At 47.0% G+C, this 25,946-nt stretch overlaps 2 protein-coding genes across 2 annotated transcripts in view; both read left to right on the forward strand.

Annotated features, from left to right (window-relative positions):
- LOC107108645 (leucine-rich repeat-containing protein 75A-like) overlaps positions 1-9,329 on the forward strand; it is a 40,317-nt gene extending 30,988 nt beyond the window's left edge. The window contains exon 4 of the mRNA XM_015409121.1: positions 8,501-9,329. Coding sequence (XP_015264607.1) covers positions 8,501-9,119 — 619 coding nt within the window. The 3' untranslated portion in view covers positions 9,120-9,329. The remainder of the gene's footprint in view (positions 1-8,500) is intronic.
- Positions 9,330-19,468: 10,139 nt separating this feature from the next.
- The window catches only part of ZBTB40 (zinc finger and BTB domain containing 40), a 29,551-nt gene continuing 23,073 nt past the window's right edge, over positions 19,469-25,946 (forward strand). The window contains exons 1-2 of the mRNA XM_015409122.1: positions 19,469-19,621; positions 23,741-24,508. Of these exons, the coding sequence (XP_015264608.1) occupies positions 23,794-24,508 (715 nt within the window). The 5' untranslated portion in view covers positions 19,469-19,621; positions 23,741-23,793. The remainder of the gene's footprint in view (positions 19,622-23,740; positions 24,509-25,946) is intronic.

Genomic DNA, 25,946 nt, shown 5'->3' on the forward strand with positions numbered 1-25,946 from the left:
TTACCAGTCCTGTTTTTAATTAGCAGCTTCTTCTGTGTGTGTTTCCTGAATCCTAACAAGCTTTATTCAATTATTTCCTTTCAGAGATGTAGTTAGTAGCTATAGGCCTTGAGGACTTTTTCTGGACTAAGCCCCAGTCCAAAAACAAATCTGCGTTTCTTCTCTCCACTGTGACAGCTTTGCTCTTCTCACCTCAGCTGCCCTGCAAGTGAGTTAGGCCAACAGCACCTACACCTGAGCGTTCTCTGTTGCGGCCCCCACCAGGCACAACAGCCTGACTGATGAGGTCAGGAGGGCTCCCACACTACTGCCAATGCCACAGAATGCCAAAACAGAGGCATTCAGGAGGGCATTTTTCATACAGGGTTGCCATTTTAATGGACTGGTTTGCCAGTTGTACGGCTGTGGATAGGAAAGCACTCCAGAGAGTTATCATCACAGCCCAGAAGATCATTGGCTGCCCCCTCCCATTCCTGGAGGAATTGTACAGTTCTCGATGTTTGAAAAAAGCAAAGAACATTCTGCAGGATTTGTCACACCCTGGACATTCCCTGTTTGAACTGCTGCCTTCGGGCAGAAGATATAGGACAATTAAAACAAGGACAAACAGATTAAAAATAGTTTTTATTCGAGAGCTATTACTGCCTTAAATGCTGTATGAAATTGGAATTTGGGTGACATTAGTGGTTTTAAGTTGCTATGTGAACCTTAAGGGAGTTATGAGATAGTTGTGAATGGTTGTGTGAGTGTATATGAATATTGTTGTAGATCGCCAAAATGATTGCATCTTAATTTCGTTGTACTATGTACAATGACAATAAAGTATATTACCATTACTTGGGTAGTCGCATTCCCTGAGGGCCTAACTGTACATTATGTTTTCCTCACATCCTCCCCAGGTCCACAGTGTAGGATTGCCTACCTCCAGGTAGGTCCCGGAGATGTCCTGCAATTACAAGTGATCTCTGGATGACAGAGATGAGTTCCCATGGAGAAAATGGCGGCTTTGGAAGGTGGACTCTATGGAATTCTACCCCCATGAATAATGAGTTCCCTCTCCTTCCCAAACCCTACTGTCCCCAGGCTCCACCTCCAAAATCTCCATGAATTTCCCAGTCCGGAGCTGGCAACCCCAGGTCCTCTGCAAAGACATGCCTTGCTGGGAAGTCGGTTGCTAGGCTCATGTGGGATCGGAACTGCAGCATGAAAGGAGAGTGGGTTTCAGTCTCCCACTCTGTGCCATTTTCCTGATCTGAAATGGCCCCAATGAGTTGCTTTTTTTTTCCATTAGAGAAACTTGCATGTACTGATAGATATACGTAGTTTCCCCCCAACAGGGCAACTGGTGGCTTCCTGGGGCCTTCCGGGTTGGGAAACGCCATGCCACAGGAGGGAGAGGGTGAAGTGTCCTCTCCTGATCGGAATTGGGTCTGTGTGCGTCGAGGAGTTGAATTCCCAGCACAAAACGTACAAGGCATGTCTGAGCAACAAAAAGTCCTAGGGGCAGACCAGGAGAAGGCACAAGGATACTGTAATGTAAGCCATGGCCAAAACTTATTTCACAGGGTTGTTACAAAGAGAAAATAATAGATGCTGCCCTGAGCTCCTTGGAGGAAGGGTGATTAAAAAATAAAAGATATGGACAGAGAATACCTCGGAAAGCTACAGCTTTTTAAAATGGAGGCAGTATGGGGGGAGGGATCCCAGCTTTCCATCTCAGGATTTTATGGAAATGGCAACGGCAAAGAAAAGAGTGATGGGAATTTAAGGATTGGGACACCTTCCCTGGGAGGAAAAACAAAATTGTTTGGGACTTCTTAACGTAGAAACAAACTGACCAGGACATGGTAGAGGTTTAAAAATTACACCTGACATGGAGAGAGAACTTTTTCTCCCATTGCCGTAATACTAACATTTGGAGGTAGCCAATGAAACTGGTCAGCAGTAGATTCAGGACAGACTGTGTATACCATGAAGATTATGTAGGGTAATCTATAGCAAACCTGTCGTGGGGGGAAGAAACTGCAAAAGGTCTGTTGTTGCATGTGCTCTGTCACATATATATCTGCAGTCTAGTTTGCAGGCTCTTACGTCTCTAAAATCCATGAATAGGCAAAATAGTACAATTTCATTTGCCAAGTTATGAATAATGTATTTCAATTAGTTGCTGTAGATTTTCCTGGTTGTGTGGCCGTGGTCTTGGCACTGTAGAACCTGACGTTTCACCAGTAACTGTGACTGGCATCCTCAGAGGTATAAATACAGAAAGATGGAGTACTCTCTGTGTCAAGGTGACACCTGTGTCAAGGTGACACCTGTGTCAAGGTGACACAGAAAGATGGAGTACTCTCTGTGTCAAGGTGACACAGAAAGATGGAGTACTCTCTGTGTCAAGGTGACACCTCTGAGGATGCCAGTCACAGTTACTGGCGAAACGTCAGGTTCTACAGTGCCAAGACCACGGCCACACAACCCGGAAAATCTACAGCAACTAATGAACTCCGGCTGTGAAAGCCTTTGACAATGTATTTTAAGTTTTTAAATAAAAATAACTGTAGCTTTCATAGGAAGGTAGAATATTCTTGATACTTCAGTCCTGAGAAAGAAAAAAACCCTGGTTTTCCCCATGGCTTCAAAACTTCTCTCTCCCCCACAACTAAACTGGCTTATGAACAAGAGTCCAGCAGCACCTTAAAGACTAACAAAATTTGTGGCAGGAGATGAGATTTCGTGAGTCACTGCTACACTCTTCAATATGAGCTTTCGTGAATCACTGCTCACTTCTTCAGATATCTTGACGATATTCTTCAGGTATCTGAAGAAGTGAGCAGTGACTCACGAAAGCTCATCCCCTACCACAAATTTTGTTTGCCTTTAAGGTGCTACTGGATTCTTGCTCTTTTCTGCTGCTACAGACAGACTAACACAGCTACCCATCTTGATCTGACTTATGGAATTCATTACCACAAGATGTAATGATAGCCACTAGCTTAGATATTTTTAAAAGGGAACTGGCATAGGTCCATTAATGAATTAGCTATGATGGCGGCATTGAGCCTCCCACATTCAGGGGCAGTATATCTGAATTCCACTTGATGCAGAGAACAACAGCTGGAGGATTATTGCCCTGTGTGTGCGTTTTTCAAAGTGGCTCTGACCCAGCAAGCTATGGAGATATGTTCCTAAGCAATCCTTCGTGTATTTGCGGTAAATGGAAGTTTGTGCTTACTTTTGAGAAAAAAATAGACTTGAACTTGAAAATACAGAAGACCATTAGTGATTTTTCTCAGGCCTCTGTGGGGTTGCAGTTTAAAATCCTTGTGTGCTGGATGTTCTTGGTGATCTCAAAGGTTGGATTCTCCTCTGTCACTCATAAAAAAGCACCACAGTTTCAACACAGATAGTATAATGGAGTGATTGCAGAAGGAATTACGTCCTGCAAATGTTGCGATGGTTTGTGCTAATTTTCCTTGGTTCACCGACGCATCTCATGAAGAATTAAAGACTTAACAAACACACACCAGGCTCGTTAGCAATTATTAGCAAATAATCTTCTAATTCTGACTACGAAATGAAAGCAACTCCCACCCACCCCAAGAGCATAGCGATGTGATCGTTGCTCCCAGAGATGCGCCGGAGAAATCCATTTGTTCCCGCAATGAGCAAACATAATCTGCTGTTCTTTTCTTTGCCTCGGCGGCTGTGATAGCTGTTCCCATGAGAGGGGAGGATAGCAAGGCCTTCTATTTAAGAGCTGGGGGGGCTCTCAGAGCTATGGTATTCTCACAGTCGATCACCTTTCCTGCGGCAACCTTGGATGTGTGGCATGTGGGCCTCATAACAGGGCAGTGGTGCCTGTCTGATCTGGTTATGGCCCTGCCCAGTTTGTGTGAAAGAAGCATCCCCTAGCGCACCAGTGAATCTGGAATTGTACTAGCGGCGTGCCCTCTCCTTCCGGTTCGTTCTTGCCATTGGAGAACTTTCTTTTGGGCTGCAGGACATGTAGATAAATGAATGCTTGTGTATGTGTGGAGAGAAGCAGAGCAATGCATATGAGCAAGCTAATTTTGGAGGTGCATAAAATTCAGGAAACAGAGGTGCCCTGCTGATGATGGATCTCTTTCCGTTTTGTAAACACCCCCGTCACTCCCACGCTGAAGAGCCTCTGTGCCGGCCTCCGAGGGTCAAAATGGCTGGGCTTTTGCAGCCGGTGTGTTTTTCTCAATTGCTTGCTCCTCACGTCCTCTTGACTCTGCATGAACGTGTGCTTGTTACTTTAATATGCCTTCAGATGTCACGGGCTCTCCATCCTTCTCAAAGCCGAGGCTTCCTTCTGACAGCTCTTGCTGCACGGAAGGGGAGAGGAACAAACGAGAAATGCAGTGCACGTTGCCGGGGTGTGTGGGAGCTGCGAAAAGCAAGCTGGCTGGGTGGGGACGAGAGTTTCTCCCCTCTGTCGCTTTCGGGAGACGGTGTCGAGTGTTGCCGTCTGTGCATCCCAAGACAAGAACCAGCAATCTCTTCCCCTTCCCTCCCTCCACCCTGAGTAGCTTTAGCCCTCCTTGTCACTGTTCAGATGAATTTGAGACTACTTTCTGCACGAATGTTGGACGTCGGAATTGAGAACGCTTTGAAGCTTCTCTTGAGGGGGAAATCCGGCCACTCTTGAGGGACACAGGCAAGCGGATCGGACGCTGCCTGCCTTGGCATTTGTTTAAATGAAGGTTCCCATCTCGTCTGTCTTCTCCCCCATTCCTCTCTCTCTGTCCCAAGACTCCTGGAGGCACCAGGAGAGTTTTCTGAGGGGAAAATCCGGCCAGTCTTGGGGGACACAGGCAAGCAGACCAGACGCTGCCTGCCTTGGCATTTGTTTAAATGAATGTTCCCATCTCGTCTGTCTTCTCCCCCATTCCTCTCTCTCTGTGTCTGAGTCTCCTGGGGGCACCAGGAGATTTTTCTGAACTGAATGATGTGTAGTCATTACCCAGTGACGGGGCATTGGGGTGCTCAGCTTAGAAAGAAAGAGGTCACACAGATCCTCCGTGTAGCTTTCTCCAAGGTCCTCTTCTCCCAGCCTAACATCTTTCTGCCCGAAATCTGGGGGTGCGTGTATGGTGTCATGGGTATTTGCAAAGTCAGGCAGCGGCATTTCCTCTGGAGCTAAGAACCTGAGGGAGTGGGGGGAACCGGAGAGGAAAACCTGCCCTTACTCTGCTGCAGGCGCATTCTAATCTCTCCCGCTGTCAGTCCAGGGATTTAAAATGCCAAGAGAGGAAAACGTCTGGGAGTCTGGCCGCCTGATCCTATTTATTTAAGATGCTTATGCCCCGTGCTTAGCGTGTCGCTCTGAAGGCAGAGCCTTCCCAAGAACCCTTCTGTGTGCGTGCAGGGTTTAGATAAGGAAGCTGGGAATATTGTGTAGATCTTTCCAACTGGCATAGCCCACAGTTAACCGCCCAGTTGGAGACAACGCCTGAGAGCATCCTTCAAGCCAGCTGGCCAGTTTGAGCATTGCTTGGAAGGTACAAAGCTGGGGAAATGCTATTTTCTTGGATAAGTTGGCATCGGCACAGGCAAGCGGTGGAGAAGGACTAGAGGAATTAGGGGGCTAGTGAAAGGGCAGCTAAGCGTATAATTTCTTTACATTTCCTGGCTTGCCCTGAACACACACCCTGGAAACCAAAAACCCGTGAAAATTCTATTTTGTGTGTGTGTGTGTTTGTTTAGCATATTTTTATCTCTAAGAAGCTCTGGGCGGCATACTCGGATCTCTCCTCCTCATTTTATCCTCATAACAGCCCTGTGAGGTAGATGAGGCTGAGAGAGAGTGAATGGCCCAAGGCTACCTAGGACATTTCATGACAAGAGGGGGTTAGTCCGATATTCTGCTCCACCACACTGGCTCTATTGCAGCTATGCTGCAAGTGTTGGTGGAAGGTGCCGTCAAGACACAGCCAACTTATGGTGACCCCTCATGGGGTTTTCAAGGCAAGGGATGAACAGAGGTGGTTTGTAGTCGCCTGCCTTTGTGCAGCAATCCTGGATTTTCTTGGTGGTCTCCCATCCAAATGCTAACCAGGGCCAACCCTGCTTAGCATCAGAGATCTGGGGAGATAGGTTAGTCTGGTCCATCAGGCCATGAACATGTTGACATAATGGTACCTTCTTGCAATTTTAATTTCCAAATGTGGAGGCGCTGTGGCATTTCTCCAGTCAGTTTCCCAGAAATGCTAACTAGGGCCAACCTTGCTTAGCATCGGAGATCTGGGGAGATAGGTTAATCAGGCCATGAACATGTTGACATAATTGTACCTTCTTGCAATTTTAATTTCTAAAGGTGGAGGCGCTGTGGCGTTTCTCCAGTCAGTTTCCCAAATTTCTGCTTCCTTCCACCCTCTTCTGAGTCAGATTATCTCTTGCCCCTCTTGAGGAAGGAATTCCTGAGGATGTGGAGGTGCTAGAAAGAGGAGACAGGAACGGAAGGTCTCAGTGCTGGTTGTGCTAACAGAAGCAGGAAAAGTCCATCTCCTTTTGACTTGCTTTGGTCACACTCACATAAGGGAGCATAGTAGAGTCTTAGTAGGGCGGGCCATGGCTCAGTGGTGGAGCATCTCCTCGGCATGCAAAAGGTGCCTGGTTCAATCCCCAACATCTGCAGTTAAAAGGATCAGGGAGCAGGTGATGTTAAAGACGTCAGCCTGAGACCCTGGGGAGTTCAATCCCCAACATCTGCAGTTAAAAGGATCAGGGAGCAGGTGATGTTAAAGACCTCAGCCTGAGACCCTGGAGAGCCGCTGCCCGCCTGACCTCGATGGACCAAGGGTCTGATTCAGGACAAGGTAGCTTCACGTTTGTTCATGTGTTAGTGCTGTTTGGAGTTAGATTATTTTTCTCACTGCTGCACGGGCTGGCTCTGTCAACCAAATAAAGCAAAGATGTATTATGCTGTATTATGCTGGAGTGTCATTTTTGGATAGCCCTCCTGGCAGATCTGTTGCTGAAAGGGTGTGACTCACGGCAGACAAATGGTTGGCGCAAAGCATCGCATTCTGCTGGGATAATGCTCTCTTCTGGCTGCTGGCTGCAAATAAGCCAGCTAGGAGTGATAAATGGAGGGAGGAAAGATTTGTTTTGTTGTTTGTCTCTAGTAGCACAGATGGGCACTGGAGAGCCAGGGCTTTAAAAAAAAAAATGGGCCCCCCCCCCCCCCTTGCTGTTGACTTCAGATTTTGCATCCTCAGACTGCAGCTTGGGAAAATTATCCCACATTTGTTAGTTAGCCCAAGGTGTCTTATGTATAAGATCACAGGACCCACACCACACCTGAAAACCACCACATCTGAAATATATAACCATGAAACAAACCAACAGCTTTGATTGGACCAGGACTTGGGAGACCCCAGTTCAAATCCCCACTCTGCTGTGGAAGCTCTGTTGGGTGACCTAGAGCTGGTCACAAACTCTCGGCCTAACCTACCTTACGGGGTTGTTGTGAGGGTAAAACAGAGGAGCGGAGAGGATGGTAAGCTGCTGTGGGTCCCCACTGGGGAGAAAGATGGAGTATAAACGAAGTAAATAAATAAAGCAATAACAAAAAGCATGCTTAAAGTTCACAGGACAGGTTACACATCAAGGCACGTCTCTATCATAGAAGAGCCCCCCGTAAAAAGGCTGTTTCCAACACCCTGCAGAAGGCTGGCAGCTTCAGGACTGCTTGTGGGAGCAGAGTGGGGAGAACACTTGGAAACACTGGGCAGGAATGGTTACGGTGTGCACGGATGGTGCCTGGGTTCATATAACCCCCACGGATGAGTACAGTGGTGTCCCGTCAACAGGCAGTTCCCCCTCCCTTACATTTGGTATATGAATTTTGTAATTTATTGGGTTGAATAAAGATATTATTTTTTAAAAATTCCCAAACAGCAAATTGCTGCACAGAGCCGAACACTGGCCAGAAGTATCAGGCAGGATTTATGGAGAAGGGAGTATTAAAAGCCTCCTCCTCCCCGCATTGCATTTACTATCAGACAAAACATTTGAGACAGCTATAGTTAGATTTCCAGACCAGGACTGGGGAGCCCTGTGTAGAGATTCCCACTCAGCTATAACTTTCTCTGGTGACCTGGGGCCAGGCACTCTTTTTCTCAGCTTAACCTTGCCTTGCAGGGCTGTTGTGAAGATAGTCGGGGAGAACCACATCGTCCACTATGAGCTTCTTGGGGGGGGAAGGAGCAGGACAGAAATGTGAGACAATGAAAGGCAGTGGGGTAGTCCTGTGCAATGCCATGATTTAATTTACGTTGTTGTTCTCGCTGTTAGTTTGTTTCCCAGGTCATACTTGTGGTACTTGAGGTCAGCCCAGATATCTGAAATCAGACCTTGTGCTAACAGGGGAGAGCTCTCTTTCTCCTTTGGACAGACAGGAGAGCTGGTGGCATCAACAGGGCCGTTGGGGAAACTGAAGCTATTTCACTGAGACCTCTCTCTCGCTCTCTTGCAGCTTGAAAGCGATCCTGGTGGGGAATCCGCGGGACAACACAGTGGACCTGTCCGGCATCCCTCTGACGATGAAGGAACTGGACCGGATTGTCTCCTACTTGCAGAACAGCGCGGAGCTCATAGAGAACGTGGAGCTCTGCTTCACCGAGCTGACGGATGAGGTGTTCCTCCAGCTCTTGCCGGTGCTCAGTGGCCTGCCACACCTCATGACTCTCTCCCTCAACGGCAACCGGCTTACCAAGGCCATCCTCCGGGACCTGACGGAAGCCCTGAAGGACCCCAAGAACTTCCCCAGCATGACTTGGATTGACCTGGGAAATAACGTGGACATTTTCTCCCTGCCACAGCCTTTCCTGGTCAGCCTTAAGAAACGGTCCCCCAAGCAAGGCAACCTGCCGACCATTCTCGAGTTTGGCGAGGGCCAGGTGAGTGACCTGGAAAGCCAAGAGACCCCAGTGGAGAGCCAAGAGTATCCATGCTCGGAGGACGAGGACAGAAACGATCGTGTGGACGATGCAATGCTCAGACAGGTACGGACATGTGAGGTGATTGAAGTTCGGCTGCTGCCGAGTGACTCCCCAGCTCCAGGGGAGGCCATTCCTGTAACGATTCAGACATGAAGTGCCGCCACCTCTCGTTGGACCAAGATGCTCCAAATAGATACCTCAACAGCAAAAAGTTCTTAGCCAGACTCTTGTGAGGCTACAGTTGTAACAAGGAATGCCAACCCCAGTTTAGTTTTAGAGGACCAAAAAGTAGGGACCAAATTGCAAACCCTGCTTGTACTCTTCGAATTCCGAGTGGGGCAAGCTACGCTTTTGATTGGTTAAGACCCAAAGTCTTGTCACTGAGGCAGATGCGACCGTTGTCCAAAGTCTTGTCACTGAGGCAGATGCGATCAATGTACAGATGACCGTTGCCTCACTGGTCCTAAAAAATGAGAGACGAAAAACCTGAAGAGACGCTTTTTAAGTCCCCTGTGGTTTCACCGGGAGAGGGAATCCGTGGGATTTTAAAAGGTTAACCTTTGGCAGGAGTGCACCTCTTCTGTTCAAAGGATAGCTTTTGCACGATCCCTGTTAGGCTCTGTGGGAATAAAGGTGAACAGCCCGATAGCTTATGGGTGACAGTGCCAGATGTCCGTTGCAGGTCTTCTCTGTGCAACGGCGGCAGTTCCTTCGTGCCATCTCGTGATCAACCCTGTCTAGCTGCTGCTTTCCATTCCTTGGATTTCCCACCACTGTGACAAGAGAGGAGAGGCTGCGGAGAGGAGTGTATATCCCAAACTCAGCTCTGGGGTCTCAATTCTCACTAGCCTTAGAGGTACCTCCTTCCTTTCGAGTGCGGAAGGGAACTGCTGCCTTCCCAGGTCTTGTGGTATTCCAATCCCCTGTGGAATAAACGTTGGATTCTCTTGGAGGTCATTCGCCTGTATCGGTTCTCCGTGTGCATTCAGTGTTGTAGTTTTTGTAACCAAAAGTGCTTTCCTTCTCCCCCCCTCTCCAGAATCTTTGAAAAGAGCTGCTTTTTCTAAAGGAAGCAAGACCACTGATTTTTTTTCCCAAATAGGGACAAGCCTCTGTCCCACCAAAGTGCCAGATGTAAATGGGAGCCTAGTGGCAGATCGTTCTTTCAATAGCAAAAGGACCAAAGAGGTTTCCTGGCTCCTTCCGTTTTCAAAACCGACATCCATTTGCAACGTGCTGGAGTGCTTGCTGCCTTGTACAAGCCCCCCTTCCCCATTCCAAGGCACAAACGCAACCCACGTCTTTGGTCTGCCGGTGTTGCCGTCTGCAGTGTCTGCGCACGTCCTTTTCCAAGGGCCATTCCTGCCTTCGGTAGGAATTGGCAGCTCCAAATTCTGTCTTGATTTGCATGTAGCTGAAACTGTTGTTGTTTTTTTTAGTAAGCTTTATCAAACAGGTTATAACAATAAAACCTCTTATTTGAAATAACAAATGGCTTCTCTGCAATCCATTTTGAAGAATGGTGTCAAGAGGAGGAGGAGACTTTGGTTTGTTTCAATGACTGGTAGATGCAGCCTGGAAGGGTGCTTGCAATGACTAGAGAGAAAAGAGGCTATGCTATAAGATACCTGGCCAACCAGTTGACACAGGGGCCAAATACACCCACAGGCTGCCCCTAGGATATGTGGGACAACACGGGAGCTGGTGCAGCTTTAGTGGCTAGACTAGTATTGGACTAAGAATGGGGAGACCCAGGTTGAAATCCCCAGTCCCGTGGAAGCTCACTTGTATGACCCTGAATCAGTCATTCTCTCTTGGTCTACCCTACCTCACAGGACATTTGTGAGGACAGGACTGGAGAACTGTGTAGATGGCCCTTTCTTGGATGAAGAGCAGGATAACAATGCACTATATGAACAGATATGCTTATATGTCCCTTTTATGCTGCTGGGTAGATTGCCGCAGCTTGAATTCCCCATGGCTCATTGGCAGGGCACACTGTCCTATATGGAAGCCTGGGTTCAAAGGCTCTTAGCAGCCCGGCTCACAAAGACCTCTCATTGCCACCAAAACCTTGGGAGAGGTGTTGCCATTCACATTGCGCTAGGTGACTCACGATGCTGGTTCTCTGTGTTCAGATACGTTCTGGTCTTTTGAGAATTTGCCATGAGCCGCCCTTGTGTTTTTGGACTCTGCTCTCCATGGGGCTAGAAATGTGTCCTGAAAATGCGACTATTCCTAGAACGCTGCTCCCGATACTGAATCCTATGATCACAGATGTGCAGACTCCCCTATGAAAATAGCCCTAACAAACTGGGGCAGCAATAAATCAAAGAGTGGCGACACCACAGTGATCTTTTGAAAAACAGAAGCACTTCTTCACCTTCTCTGTGGAGGCACCTGTGGTCTGCTTCATCTTCGTTTTGTGGCCATTTGTACCCGAATGAGCAGCCCACTTGCTTCGGGAAGCGGAGCAGAAGGCGAGGGAGAGAGAGAATCTTGTAGGCTCTGCCGTTTGCCTGAGAAGTGCACGGTGCTAATTACTCCCTCGTCTGTTGGCGGAGCCTGAGAAGGATGAGCGTGTGATGGCTACATCTGCCCTTCCTGCAGGCAGAGGAGGAAGGCAACAATGGAAGGGTCTTTGGTTGCAGGGCACTGTTCCCTCCTTATGCCCCTGTGAACTCGCTGCACCAGAGGGGAGAGATCTGGCTCAGCCAGCCCTAGCCCTGTACCGGCTGCTTTGTACTCTTTTGCACAAAACTTTTTGCTGCCCTGCCTGCAGGCGAGCGCTGGCTGCCCAGGCCATGAGAGAACACAGAACTCAGAGGCTTGAAAAAAAATGGCACAGATGGCTGATTACACAGGATGGGCCAGGCAACTCATGAGAGGCCTAATTACAATGATGCACAGCTAGATGTGTCCGGAGAAATCTACAATTAGGGTCCCACGTGGTTTTTCAGAGGCTAACGTATTGAGAAGAGAGGGAGGGGGTTCAGTGAGGACGGTGGTACTGGGAGAAGGGTTTGTTCGGGAGGGACGGTACATTCCCCCCCCCCGTACCAAAATAGCCCCCTCAGAGCTCTTCTTTGCTCTGTGGGGAAACTTTGGAAGTTGAACCGCTGTCATGCAGGGAAACATCAGCCTCATGTCGACTGCATAGAGGGAGACGTACTGGTGAACGGTGGAAGCTGACATGCAGGTAAGGTAGAAAAGAGCAGAGGTCCAGTGGCACCTTAAAGACTAACAAAATCTGTGGTAGGGTGTGAGCGTTCATGATTCACTGTTCGCTTCTTCAGATACATACAGCTAGAATGCAGGTAAGGATTCAGTTATCCAAGCTGACTCTATCCCATCGAAAAGCCCACCCATTTTCTGGGCTCTGCAGAGGACGATGGTGCAGGCCCTGGGGAAGTGGTGTACAGAAACTGGCGTACCACTGCTGCTCATTCTGCCCTCTCGGGACCTATCTGCAACCACAGTTTAGGTCTACCGTCCCTCAAAATTCTCCAGTCCTTTCAGGAGCCTAGTCCTACCAATGCTTGTTCTGCAGCTGGGGCCCCTGGACACAGCGTGGAAATAGCCCGCTTGGTCTGTTTAAACACACCAAGGCTGCATCTTTGAACCACCTGCTTCTGCCCAGTGCAATCCAGGAGACTCACGTCTAGAAGTGTTTGATGGCTTTCTTTAACCATTACAGTGCTAGCACAGGAACCAGTGCCTCCGACAGAACTAGCAGCCATTGACATTAGGAAGATCTCTTTCTAAGGCTGTGTGTCTGGCACACTGCTCATGCATACCTACAGGTGGAAGTAAAAGTCTTGCCTTCTTCCCAATTTTAAAAGCTTTTGGGAAAAGGCCCGGCAATTTTCATAAACGTGAGATGGAAGTGTGCTGCACATGATGGAACCTAGCCATACAATAGGCACAGAGAGTCAAGATTTGTAGTGCAAACAGTAAAGGTAAAGGTTCCCTTGCTCGAAAGCCAGTCGAATCCAACTCTAGGGTTGCGGTGCTCATCTCCGTTTCAAAGCCGAAGAGCCAGCGCTGTCCGAAGACGTTTCCGTGGTCATGTGGCCGGCATGACTAAACACCAAGGTGCACGGAACGCTGTTACCTTCCCACTGAAGTGGTACCTATTTATCTACTTGCAGTTTCTCGCTTTCGAACTGCTAGATTGTCAGGAGCTGGAACTAGAGACGGGAGCTCACTCCATCATGCGGCACACTCGGGTCTCGAACTGCTGAACTACCGACCTTCCACAGCCTGCAGTCCAGCGTCTTAACCACTTGAGCCACCGCAGCCCCAGTGCAAACAGTAGCCTATCCCAAAATAGCAAAATAGGAGTTCTGGGGCGCAAGAATTGTATTTGGCAGCAGACACATGAGAACAATAAGAGGCCAGATCCTGCTGTAATGTTTATAGTGCCTATACTGGGATGGGTGAAAAAGGACAAGTTAAAAGATGCAGCCAAGGGCCCCGGATTATGAGTGGGCCTTTAAATATATGTTCTTTTTTAATCGAATGATCAGTTTTTGGGGACGCTGCTAAGCTTGACCTTGCATAGGGCTTCATCTTGTCTTAATCCCTCCCTGTCCACCAAGTGGGTCTGGACGGCCCAGAGACCCTCTTGTCACAGAAACAAAAACTAAGAACCTTGTACTCTTTACAAAATAAAATGACTACATAAGGTAATTCCCCCCTGTGTTACTCTACCATGGTGCCAGCACAGTAGATCTTCCTTCTTTCTTTTGGGGTGTAAGATCATCAGCATACCAGATTTCATATCAAAATCAGACTCTGCGACTTTCCCAGCCTGGGAGGAATGATTTACATATTCTCTCCTGCCGAGACTCAGCATTTTGTAGGGCTCCGGGAAGTGAAACAGAAAACGCAAAGGAGTTGTTAATATGCAAGAAATTCTGTGGCTGCAGGATTTTACATAATTGAGCTTCTCCTCCAGGCAGAGGGATCTGTCTGCCAGTGTTCTAAGAGCTCATGTCAAGATTTCAGATGCAACAATCTGATCTCCCAAGTACTTGGAATGAAACAAGATGGGTTGACCTTGACTGTAAAAAAAAAAGCTTCAAAAAATCAATCAGACAGAGCAGCAAGGAGACCTAACAAGCTAACTGAGCAGGCAGTTAAGATTTTATCTAAGGAAGAAAAAGTAGAAGCACTGATTTAAACCCCCCCCCCAAGAAATCTTGATTTTGGAAAGAACCTCTGGTCAAACATGCTGCTAGAGTGTAAGGACATGGCCTTTTCGGGAAAGCAGTCCACAAACAAAAAGGTCTTGGTGATTAAAGTAGCTTTCGAAGCCATGGAAAAACATTTTCTGGTGTTAAGAATGCCACAGATTATACAAGAATGCAAAGTAGTAATACCACTCTGGACACTGCGTCCTTGGCCGCTGGGTTTCAGCAGATGAAGCTTACGGGCTAGTAACGTCCCTTGCCATCAGAAAAGTTAACTGCTGAGGGTAGTCCATGCTAATTCTTCAACAACAAAAAAAGTTAGCCGGGTGAGCCCTAGTTGTCGCCAAACATTTGGATTCAGTTAATCCCATTGGCCAAATTCCCTTCTATGTGAATATTGCCATAATAGGCAGCAACAATCTAGTTAATTAACTAGTCCATCATCTTAATTGGAATAGCAGCTAAACTCTAAGCAAAATATTTATTCTGCAGATTGCAGTCTTGGGTGCAACGGGAGGCAGAACCGGGCATCTGTGTTCTGGAGAGCTAATGGTGGAAAACAAACCTTCCTTGCTCTTTCTTAAACTGATTCTAGGATTAAAAAATTACTGTAAGAGAAGACATAAGACACTTGCAAACAAACCCATGTGTCACTGAGCATGGAATTGATAAAAGTAAGCCATGGGTTAACATCTGCCTCGTCGTACGTGTTTCTAATAGTTTGCTCCCTTAGAAATTCCATCTAATGCACCCATACTATGCTTGGTCTTTAAGCTATACATTGTGTCTGTGCCAAATACTTGTTACACACGGCCCCGATAGGGTTGCCACCTCCAGGACAGGTTGGGAAATATCTGCATATTTGGGGGGGGGGCGGAGCTTGGGGAGGGGGGACTTTGGGGTATAATGCCATAGAGGCCAACTTCCAAATCAGCCATTTTATCCAGGTGGACTGATATGTCTCCTGAAGATCAGTTGTAATAGCAGATCTCCAGCCACCACCTGGAGGTTGGCAGCCCTAGCACCCAATGAATGTCTGCAGCAGGCATGCCTAACTGTATTACTCTTCCACTTTCAGTCTCAAGGGCCCTGCCCCGGGTTTAGTAGCAAGTTGTTGATTCTAGAAATTAGCAGGGAGATGTACTGCAGTTGCCTTGGAGTACAGGCAAAATGCCTTTCACTTTCCCATGAGCACGTCTTCTCCTCTTCCCAGGCAGAAATGGAACAGAAAAGGCTTCGAGAGCAAAGGGCAGGGCTGGCTCACAGCTCTGTTACCCTTTCAGGAATTAAAATCTGTCTTGCCTCCAAGTACAGAACTATAGAACTCAGGCTGCAGAGTTACTAGGAAGCAAGATTTATTAATTAAGAGAGTTCTGAGTAAGCATGCCCAGGAGCACTGCCACCACCCAAGTTTCCTCTAGCGCTTCCTCCCCAAAGTACCTCTCCAAGAATTTTTAATCCATCTCTTTGCTTGGCCATCTCCTGGAATTACAACTGATTTCCAGACTAGAGCTCAGTTCCTCTGGAGAAAATGTCTGCTTTGGAGGCTGGCCTCTATGGAATTATACCCTGCTGAGGTTTCTCTCATCCCCTGGTTCTACCCCCACCCTCACCCCCCAAATTTCCAGGAATTTCCCAATCTTAAAACATGCATGCAAAGGCTGAAATCCTGCCCCCAGTAATAGTAAAGCATCTCCTTTCATTGGCATATGAATTTGGTATCTTGTTCTCATCTGGGTCCCCAAAGCTGCCCAAGCTCAGGTTTCTCACTGAAACTAGTGAGAGGCATAGATTTTTTTGCACCTGATGTCCCCCCCAGCTGACAAGCTTCAGTTTTGGCGCAGTGCAAAGTTACTGGGGGAAGTGGGAGGGTTTGGTTACTGCCATGTCATCTCTTTTATTCAGGCCAACCCAAATGACACAAAATAGTGTGCAAGTTTTTGAGTGCTGTAGAACCCTTCATCAGGTAGATGTTACGAAAAAAAAATTAAATGGAGGGTAAAAGCAGGTGGTTTGTCATTGCCTACCTCCATATCGTGACCCTGGTATTCCTTGGTGGTCTCCCATCCTAATATTGGCCAAGGCCGACCCTGCTTAACTTCCAAGCTCTGGTGGGATTGGGCTAGCCTGGGCTATCCAGCTCATGACCGTTATGCCAGCCTTTGATGTTGGATGCTGGCAGGCAAACAGTTTGATTGCGTTCCGGCAATTGCATTCTGGGAAGAAGAAACGAATAATGGAGGGTCATCATCTCATTTGAAAAAACAAGGAGTCCAGCGAGGTCCAAATGTAAACCCATGTGAGAATCGCAGTTCTCTTTGCGGTTATTGCAGCCTTTTCAACACGTCTCTGGTGCACCCTGCTGGCCATGATGTGTTCTGGAGCCAAATGGTTGCTCTCTGGTGCCTTCTGGGGTATGTGAAGTGTAACTCCAGCACTGTTACGGCAATCCATTGTGGTGGCCAGGTGTAACTGAAGCCACGCATTGCCTAACTGGTGAATCTTGGGGCGTCGCGTTGGAGGAGAGATTTATGGATACCATGGGCCACCAAAAAGACAAATAGGTGGTTCTAGATCAAATCAAACCTGAACTTTCCCTAGAACCTAAAGCGACTACACTGAGGCTATCATCCTTTTGGTCACATTATGAGAAGACAAGACTCACTGGAAAAGACAATCATGCTAGGAAAAGTTGAAGGCAGCAGGAAAACAGGGAGACCCAACATGAGATGGAAGGACTAAAGGAAGCCACAAAGGCCCTCAGTTTGCAAGACCTGAGCAAGGCTGTAAACAATAGGACACTTCGGAGGTCATTAATTCATAAGGTAGCCGTAGGTCAGAAGCAACTTGCCACACAGCAAGCCCCCACACCACTGCAATCCACAAATCTTGGTCAGGGGGACAACTGGGATTTTAGGTAGCCCGCCCCTTCTTCCCACTGGCAATGACAGCCATCAGAGGAGCTGGTTTATACTGTCCACTGTGTCCCGAAGATTTCTCCTTACAAATACAGAGAAAACAGGGATCAAACCATAGAGTTAGCTGATGAGTGGTTCCAGGCACACCTTAACTTGCCCCCAAATGCCCAGGGCAAGGCCACCTCCAGTTGAAGCAACAGTAGAATCTTGCCAGCGCCTGGGTATAGGGTTACTACTAAAGGTGGTAGCATCCTAACAAAATTTTCTGCTTCATTGTGGCAAAAAAAGAAGAGGCAGTATAAGGAGGAAGTGGAGATGCCACGCCTGCTGACTTGGCTGCTACCAATGAAAGGCAGTGTTGAGGTTCGTGGCACAGTTTCAAATGGAGAGTGTGGGAATGCACACTTATATGGGAGTATTCTATGGAGTTCTATACACACACTCTTGCTTTCCATTTGGAAAATTCTAATAGCAAAAAACAATATGGAGTGGGGAGGCAGCAATGGAGCAATAGAGCCAGTTTGGTGTGTTGGTTATGGCAATCCATTGTGGTTAAGAGCATTGGACTCTAATCTGGAGAATCGGGTTTGATTCCCCACTCCTCCGTATGCAGTCACAGTTCTCTCAAGGGCAGTTTTCAAGAGAGCTCTCTCAGCCCCACCTACCTCACAGGGTGTCTGTCGTGGGGAGAGGAAGGGAAGGAAATTGTAAGCCACTCTGAGACTCCAAGTGAAGGGCGGGGTATAAATCCACCTCTTCTATGCCTGGTGGAGTATGCTGTCCACTTGAGAGCAAAAGGGCCTTGCTCTCTGGACACAATGCCTGTGTGGGGGAACTTTAGCAGGAGCCTGCTTACAGTAAGAGAAGGTGTGGAGAGTCCTTTGCTCAGAAGGATGAGCTGGCTGAAAGGCAGGAAGTGAACCCTGCAGAAGAGTATGAAGGTCAGGTTCTGGGAAGGGGCCAACAAAGCTAACGGATCTTCATCTGCATTGTCTTGCTGCAGAGAAAACTAAGATTCTGAACCCAGATAGGTTATACCAAAGAAGGCTGTAGTAGTTGCATTATTTGTCAGCCTAAAAAGCTGGCAAAATTGTATTCCACCATCCACTTCTGTGGATTAGAGCCCGCTTTTGCAGATGTAATAAGTGGGCCCAGGTTATAAACTGCATAGTGTGAATCCATTAATTGCATCTGAAAAAGTTGTTCTAGTCCACAAAAGCATATACTGTAATACAATTTTAAGTCTTCATAGTGCCCCAAGGCTCCTGTTTATTTTTCTGCAACAGATTAACTCATCTCAGGCCCTGGTTACATGGGCCGGATATCGCGCGCGGGGTGTGTGTGTGTGGCTAATTGCCCCGGCGCAGTTTGATCCGCGATTACGCGATCAGACGCGCTGGCAGCACACCACAGGTCCTCCCCTCGGCACCAGCGGGTAAACAAGGGACCGGAGGGGAATGCCGCGCGCCGGCACGATCACACCACAGGCGTCTGGAGGCAGCCCGTGGCAAACGTTTACTAGTACCTTGGAGGTACTAGTTTTTTAACGCACATTGTCGGCGGTAAGCCACTGGTGCGCTCCACTTCCCAGATGTTGGGGTGTGATCGCGCCAGATAATCCGCCCACCATCCGTGCCTCTCCCGTGGCAACTTTGCCGTGTGACCGGGGCCAATATATAGTACTTAAGTACTTTTTGTACTGAATCACTTTTTAAGATGCTGCAAGGCTTGTTGGGGTGACAGATTTGATTTTCATTCTGCCTCTTTCCCAAAGATGTCTGGACACCTTACACAGGTTTCCCTTCGTGTTTTTACCCTTGTACCAACTCTGTGACCTAGGTTCAAAATACAGTTAAAAGGTCCAAAATCACATCGCTCAGTGAGCTTCCTGGCAGGGTGGGGATTTCAGTCTACGGGTTTCCAAGATCGTTGCCCAGTCCTCTAACCGCTACACCGCACTGTCTACCAGTTATTTGCAGAGATCAATCAGGCTGTTACGAACTAACACGGAGGCCTGCTTAGTCTCCCCTTCTCCGAAGCGGGAGAAACAAACCGGCCTGCCTTGCAGGGTGGGTGTGACCAGTTCTCTGCCAGCACCCTTCCCACCAGAAAGCTTAAAATGTCGCGTCTGTCTTCCGAAGCTGCGTTAGCGCGACCGTTTCACAAAACGCAGAAAGGAATTCTTCCCCCTTCCAGATAAATTGCGGATCGACGTTTACATCCGACGCATCTAAGCTAACGAAGCGAGGCAAGTATCGCGAGACCATTAGCGGCTTCGAAAAGGAAACCGGAAGGTCTATCGGTGCGCCACCAATGGTGCGCTGATGAGTAGGAGCCGGGCAGACATTTCGGCTTCTTAGACTTCGGTTCCGAGCTCCTGTAATGATTGCCCAAGAGCGAACTCCGGTCGCAAACGCAGGTCGCCGGTGCTCGGAGGCGGACCTGGCGGAGCCTTGAAGATCGGCGAGCCAAGGGCGGAGGGAGCCTCCGAAGGGCCGCTTTTTGTTAGACCCGACGAGATCGGATTCTGTCGTCCTCCCAGGTAAGCAGGGTAATAGTCTCTGTGGGAGGGAGTGGCTTAAGCTCTCCGCGCTGCTGTGGTGGTCATACAACAACCCTGCAAAGCAGGCCAATTTGAGTACTTCGTGTCGCAGTAAGGGAGACCGAGAGGGCCATGCTGTGAGTTCATAACAGGCTTCCCTGAAACTGGCCGAATTGGGCAGTAATAGACCAGAAGGGCTGCGCAAGCTGGGGAAGGGATCCAAATGCTGCCGGTGGCGCTCTCCAGGCTCCCCCCACAAAAAAAATTCTCCAGTTATTTCCCAATCCAGAGCTGGCAACTCTAGCACAGTGCCTGAACACTACTATTTATTTCTTTAAAAATAAGTAAGCAGTGATTCAGGACAGGCCGTACACTGCCACAAATTTTGTTAGTCTTTATTAAGGTGCTACTGGCTCTTTTCTGCTGTTTAAAAAGCAGAGCAGAAAGCTCTGGGATATTTATTTATTTATTTAATTCCGTTTCAAGCGCGCTCTTCCTGCATAGCGGGTTCAGAATGGGGTACAACAAGTATAAACATAGACAATCATTCATTTATTATCTTCAATTTATCGGCTGCCCTTCCCTTCAAACAGGGCCTAGGGTGGCTTACATCAAAGGTAAATACAATATAATTGGATTAAAACAGCATTATAAACAGTACTAAATCCAAGATGATGATAATTTCCACCAGCCCCCTGGGTGGAGGGGATACGTAGGACTAAAAGGGGAGGTTGGAGTATGAGAGTGTTAGACTGTCGCTATTCTCAACCAAAGGCCTGGCAGAATGTCTCTGCCTTACAAGCCCTATGGAAAGGTAGTAAGTCCCCTGATAACATAACTGACATCAAAAGGATTGGGAAGGGCAGGGGATCGCATTGCGAGGTGGTCAGCACAATTGCTCCGTTTTACCTATGAGATGGAATATAAACCAGGAGTAGAAAAGGTAACAGCTGATTGTTTGTCCTGGCTGCCCTTGCCACCCTCAGGCGTATTGCCAGAAGAGGATGCAGAAGTGGTTGTACTGCTTTGAAGTATTCCAGTTGCGGTTACACAGGAGAAATTTCAAGCTGCATGTTTAGCATGCCCAATCCAGCAGAAAGTAAAAGGATTTTTGGTGAATAAATGACCTAATAAGGAAAGAGGAATTAAGCCAGAGCTATTGCCTTATTTTAGAGTACGTAATGAGACCCGAGTGTGCCGCATGACGGAGTGAGCTCCCGTCTCTAGTTCCAGCTCCTGCCAACCTAGCAGTTCGAAAGCAAGAAATTGTAAGTAGATAAATAGGTACCACTTCAGTGGGAAGGTAACAGCATTCCGTGCGTCTTGGTGTTTAGTCATGCCGGCCACATGACCATGGAAATGTCTCTGGACAGCGCTGGGTCTTCGGCTTTGAAACGGAGATGAGCACCGCAACCCTAGAGTCGGATTCAACTGGCTTTCGAGCAAGGGAACCCTTACCTTCTAAGGAGCTTTCATTATAAACTGGCTCTATCTTATGAGGTACACACCAGTTGCTTATCCCAAAGGAATTGGTGCCTACGGAACCTTTACCTTTACCTTTTAATGAGCTTTCATTATAAAATGGCTCCATCTTATGAGGTACACACCAGTTGCTTGTCCCAGAGGAATTGGGGCCTATGTTTATATCTCTGGCCCATGATACACAACGGGGAATTTTATGCACTAAATGATTGCAGGACTTGTATTGGTGGCCTGGGGTGGATTCCCAAGTGGAAGTAGCTATTAAGACTTGTGTCACTTGCAGCGGTAACACACCCAGCACCATTATAGCCAGTCGCATTCCCACATTCTGCTTGGGAAAAGGTTGCCATTGATATGGTGGGACCTTTTGAGACTGCTTCTGTTGAATGTCATTATGCTATTACATTAATAGATTACTTTAGCAAATGGCCAGAGATCGCATTTGCGTCACAAGCCACATCTGCTGGTGTGATTAAGTTTTTGACTGTAGTTTTCAGTAGGAAAGGGGATCTAAAGAGTTGCTCTCTTAGATTACTTTAGCAAATGGCCAGAGATCACATTTACGTCACAAGCCACATCTACTGGTGTGATTAAGTTTTTGACTATAGTTTTCAGTAGGAAAGGGGATCCTAAAGAGTTGCTCTTTGATAATGGTGCCCAATTTGAAACTTTTCTTGCAGAGGGAAATACTACACATAGGAGGTCGTCGGTGTATTATCTGCAAGCTAATGGGGAAATTGAACGGTTTAATAGAAGTTTGAAAGATAGCTTTCAAACAGCTACATTGGAAAGAAAGGCATGGATTGTTTTTACAACCAATTTTTTTGCAAGCATATAGGGCAACAAGGCATGCTACAATGCAAAGATCTCTGGCAGAATTATTGCATGGGAGAGAGATGCACACTAAGTTAAATGTTACTGCAATCTTAAAGGCAAGGGCTGATGTATTGTCAGATTCTGAAATGAGAAAAAGAGTGGTTCAGAAGCAAGAAGAAAAGAAGAGATTGGATTTATACCCCCCCCTTCACTCAAAGTCTCAGAGTGGCTTACAAACTCCTTTCCCTTCCCCTCCCCACAACAGACACCCTGTGAGGTAGGTGGAGCTGAGAGAGTTCTTTCCAGAACTGTCCTTGAGACAGCAGCTCTGACAGAACTATGGCTTACCCAAGGTCATCCAGCAGCTGCAAATGGAGGAGTGGGGAATCAAACCCAGTTTTCCCAGATTAGAGTCCACGCACTAAACCACTACACCAAACTGGCTCTCTGAGAAGTATAGGGCTTATGTAGATAGATGTAGCAGTGCTAAGGATGTTAAATTAGAATGTGGTTCATTTGTTAGACTAAGAAGACCTAGGGTTTTGCAAAATGGGGAATGTAAATTTATTTTGCCTCGTAAGATTGTGTAAAGGAAAGGACCATATACTTATAGATTATCATATGGTCATGTATAGAATGCTGGAGAAGACTCTTGAGAGTCCCTTGGACTGCAAGAAGAACAAATCAGTCAATCCTCAAAGAAATCAACCCTGACTGTTCCCTGGAAGGCCAGATAATGAAACTGAAGCTCAAATACTTTGGCCACCAAATGAGAAGGGAGCACTCACTGGAAAAGACCCTGATGCTGGGAAAGATTGAAGGTCAAAGAAGACGGGGACGGCAAAGGATGAGATGGTTAGACAGTGTCATCGATGCAACGAACATGAAATTGAGCCAACTTCAGAGGACGGCGGAAGACAGGTGTGCCTGGCGGCAGATGGTCCATGGGGTCGCGAAGAGTCAGACTTGACTGTGCGATTGAACAACAACAGATAAATGTAGCAGTGCTAAGTATGTTAAATTAGAATGTGGTTCATTTGTTAGAATAAGAAGACCTAGGATTTTGCAAAATGGGGAATGTAAGTTTACTTTGCCTCGTAAGATTGTGTAAAGGAAAGGACCATATACTTATGGATTATCAGATGGTCATGTATAGACTGCTTCTTGTTTGGTACCAGTGTATTCTAGTGGGAGTGAAATGAGTTTTGAATTAGATGATTTCCTTTGTTACCAGTGTCTAAAAATGATGTTCGGCCTGTTCAATCTAAGTCGTCAGTTGGGACCTTCAGTTAAGTCTCGAGAGACATTATCACCACCATTAGCATTATCCCAAGAGGTACCATCAGCTGTAGCAATGGAGAGGAAAGGAAGAGTGGGACAACCACCTCACTGGATGAAGGACTATGTTATGGATTGAGAAAAGGGGGAGATGTGGTGTACATTTCTTTAAGAGGATTGTATATAAGTGAGGAGTCCGAAGTGGGAGTAGCTGCGAGATGTGTTTTATATTTGTGTGACTGAGATGAGATGTGTTTTATATCTGTGTCACTGAGAGCAATAAAGACTGACCAACATGGAGGTATTATTTACAAGATCTAACAGGATCCTTGCATCATTAACTGTCATTTTTCTCTTCATTGCATATCTTTCTGTTGTGTATAGTCTGGACAGTACAGGGAGGGAAGCAGTTCCTATATAAATTGTAAAGAAGCATCCTAACGCTGTTTGATTTGCTTGTGCTTGTGGGGAAAAGTGTAAAACGTGATCAGCGCTATACTTTATGTGAATAGTCCACTCACTGCTTCCTTCATGTGTCTTTAGCAGGATTTGTCTGAAACGATGTGAAGAAGGAAGAAGACTTCCAGCCGGCCACCATGGAGCTTCCAAACTACAGCCAGCAACTGCTTCGACAGCTGTACGCTTTCTGCAAGGAACAGCAATTCTGCGACTGTAGCATCTTGGTCGGGGAATCCCATTTCCGAGCACACAAGCTTGTGCTAGCAGCAGCCAGTCTGTTGTTGAAGTCCCTGCTGGAGAGTACGGATACTATCTCTATTGATGCATCCGTGGTGGCCCCGGATGACTTTGCCCTGCTGCTAGAGATGATCTATACGGGCAGACTGCCCCTTGGGAAGCACAATTTCACCAAGCTAATCTCTGTGGCGGACAATCTGCAGATGTTTGACGTGGCCGTCAGCTGCAAAGCCCTCCTCAGGGACCTCCTAAGCCGCTCAAATCAAGACCACACGCGGAGGGACTTCTCCGTTCAGACAGTCGGCGTATCCAGTGAAAGCACTGCTATGTCTAACTCTTCCCAGGCCATGGTGCTCGATGCCAAAGTTGCAGTGGACTCACAGCCTTCTGTTAGATCTCCTCGTTCTGCAGACTCTGTTAACACTGTCAAAATAGAAGGACAGAACGCACATTCAACCTCGACTCATGAAGGAGCTGTGGATCAGGAGACACTTCCCAATTCTCGTACCTGGCATTCTGAAATTTGCCCCGGACAGTGTCCCGATGGACAGGGCATCTGCGAGGGAAGGGAGAGCACAGAGCCCCCAGAAGAGAGGGGCGTGGTGGAAGGTGCAGGTGAGATTTTAACACTGGCAGGCCTACTCCTTATAAATTGTCAACGGATTTTTACTTATTTTTGTGCGGTCTGATAGTTCACTGAGATTAATCTGCTCTGTGTCTTTCAGGGAAATTTGTGTGTGGCCTCTGTTGTTTTTGGTCTGTGGTGTTTTAGTCATTTGGGTGGTGTAAACTTCCCTCAGAATACAGTAGTTTCTTTTGCAGCTACTGTGTTCTATTAACAACTCATGCGCTTGTTGAATCTGCATATATTCCCACCCAGATATTCTATTGTTTCCAACCCAGATATTCTACTCAAACCACTGATTGGCTTTTCCTCCTTCAGTACAAGGCTGTGTTCTCAAGAGCTCTGTCCAATGCTGGAGAAGTGCAAGAACAATGAGAAGAATCAGAGAAAATGAGCAATCCAGAAACGGGGGGGGGACTTTCTAAAACCTGTGAATGCATTAAATATGGTCAGGTTGCTTCCAACTTACGGTGACCCTATAAATTAATGACCTCCAGAAGTCTTATTGTTAATAGTCTTGCTTGGGTCGTGCAAACTGAGGGCCGTGGCTTTCTTGCTGGGGTTAGTCTATCTCCTGTTGGGTCTTCTTCTTTTCCTGTTGTCTTCAACTTCTTCTAGCATTATGGTCTTTTCCAGCGAGTCTTATCTTCTCATGATGTGACCAAAGAACGATAGCCTGAGTTTAGTCATTTTATGGAGAATTCAGGCTTGATTTGATCTAGAAACCACTTCTTTGTCTTTTGGGAGGTCCACGGTATCCCCAAAACTCTCCTCCAGCACCAAAATCCTGTAGCAGCCATCTAGTGACTATGTTCTTCCATATGTGACAAATAAATGTAAATAAATAAGCCGCACTGAATACTTGGAGAAACCCAGGCTAGCTAGCAGAAGCCCCCCCAAAAGAGAGGAGAAAATCTAAACCAACAAAGCACAAACCTCCAAAGAATGTTTAGAAAACTTATTGAGAGCCAAAAGCTAAGTGTACAAAAGAGTGTTTATTATGAAGACATAAAAACATAGTAGGGGCCCAAATAAAGTCTCATAAAATGTTCAAAGTTACAAATACACACAAAAAAAGACAATATATGAGAGAGCCTTCTTCAGAGGTCAAATAGTGCAAAATACAATAAGTAACAGAGTCCCTGTAACACATGTAAGGCAATTAACAATAAATAAAATAGGACCAAAATTGGAATGTTCCAATATGGAATTGAATGACACACCAAAAGTTTCTATTTGGGGCCACAAATATATCTGGCCTTGTGTCAGAAGTAGTTGTATATACTGGAACTAATATGTACCTTCCAGTTTAGGTCCTAAGAGTGCAAGTAAAATTGCCTTGTCAGGGACAGTGTGCCATCAATATGTAACGGTATATAACCTAGCGGAAGCCTCCTGTAGTTCTGTTAACTTCCAGCTGTGCTTTGC

This window comes from Gekko japonicus, unplaced genomic scaffold (genome assembly GCF_001447785.1).
Source record: "Gekko japonicus isolate JY-2015 unplaced genomic scaffold, Gekko_japonicus_V1.1 scaffold98, whole genome shotgun sequence".
Classification (NCBI taxonomy): domain Eukaryota; kingdom Metazoa; phylum Chordata; class Lepidosauria; order Squamata; family Gekkonidae; genus Gekko; species Gekko japonicus.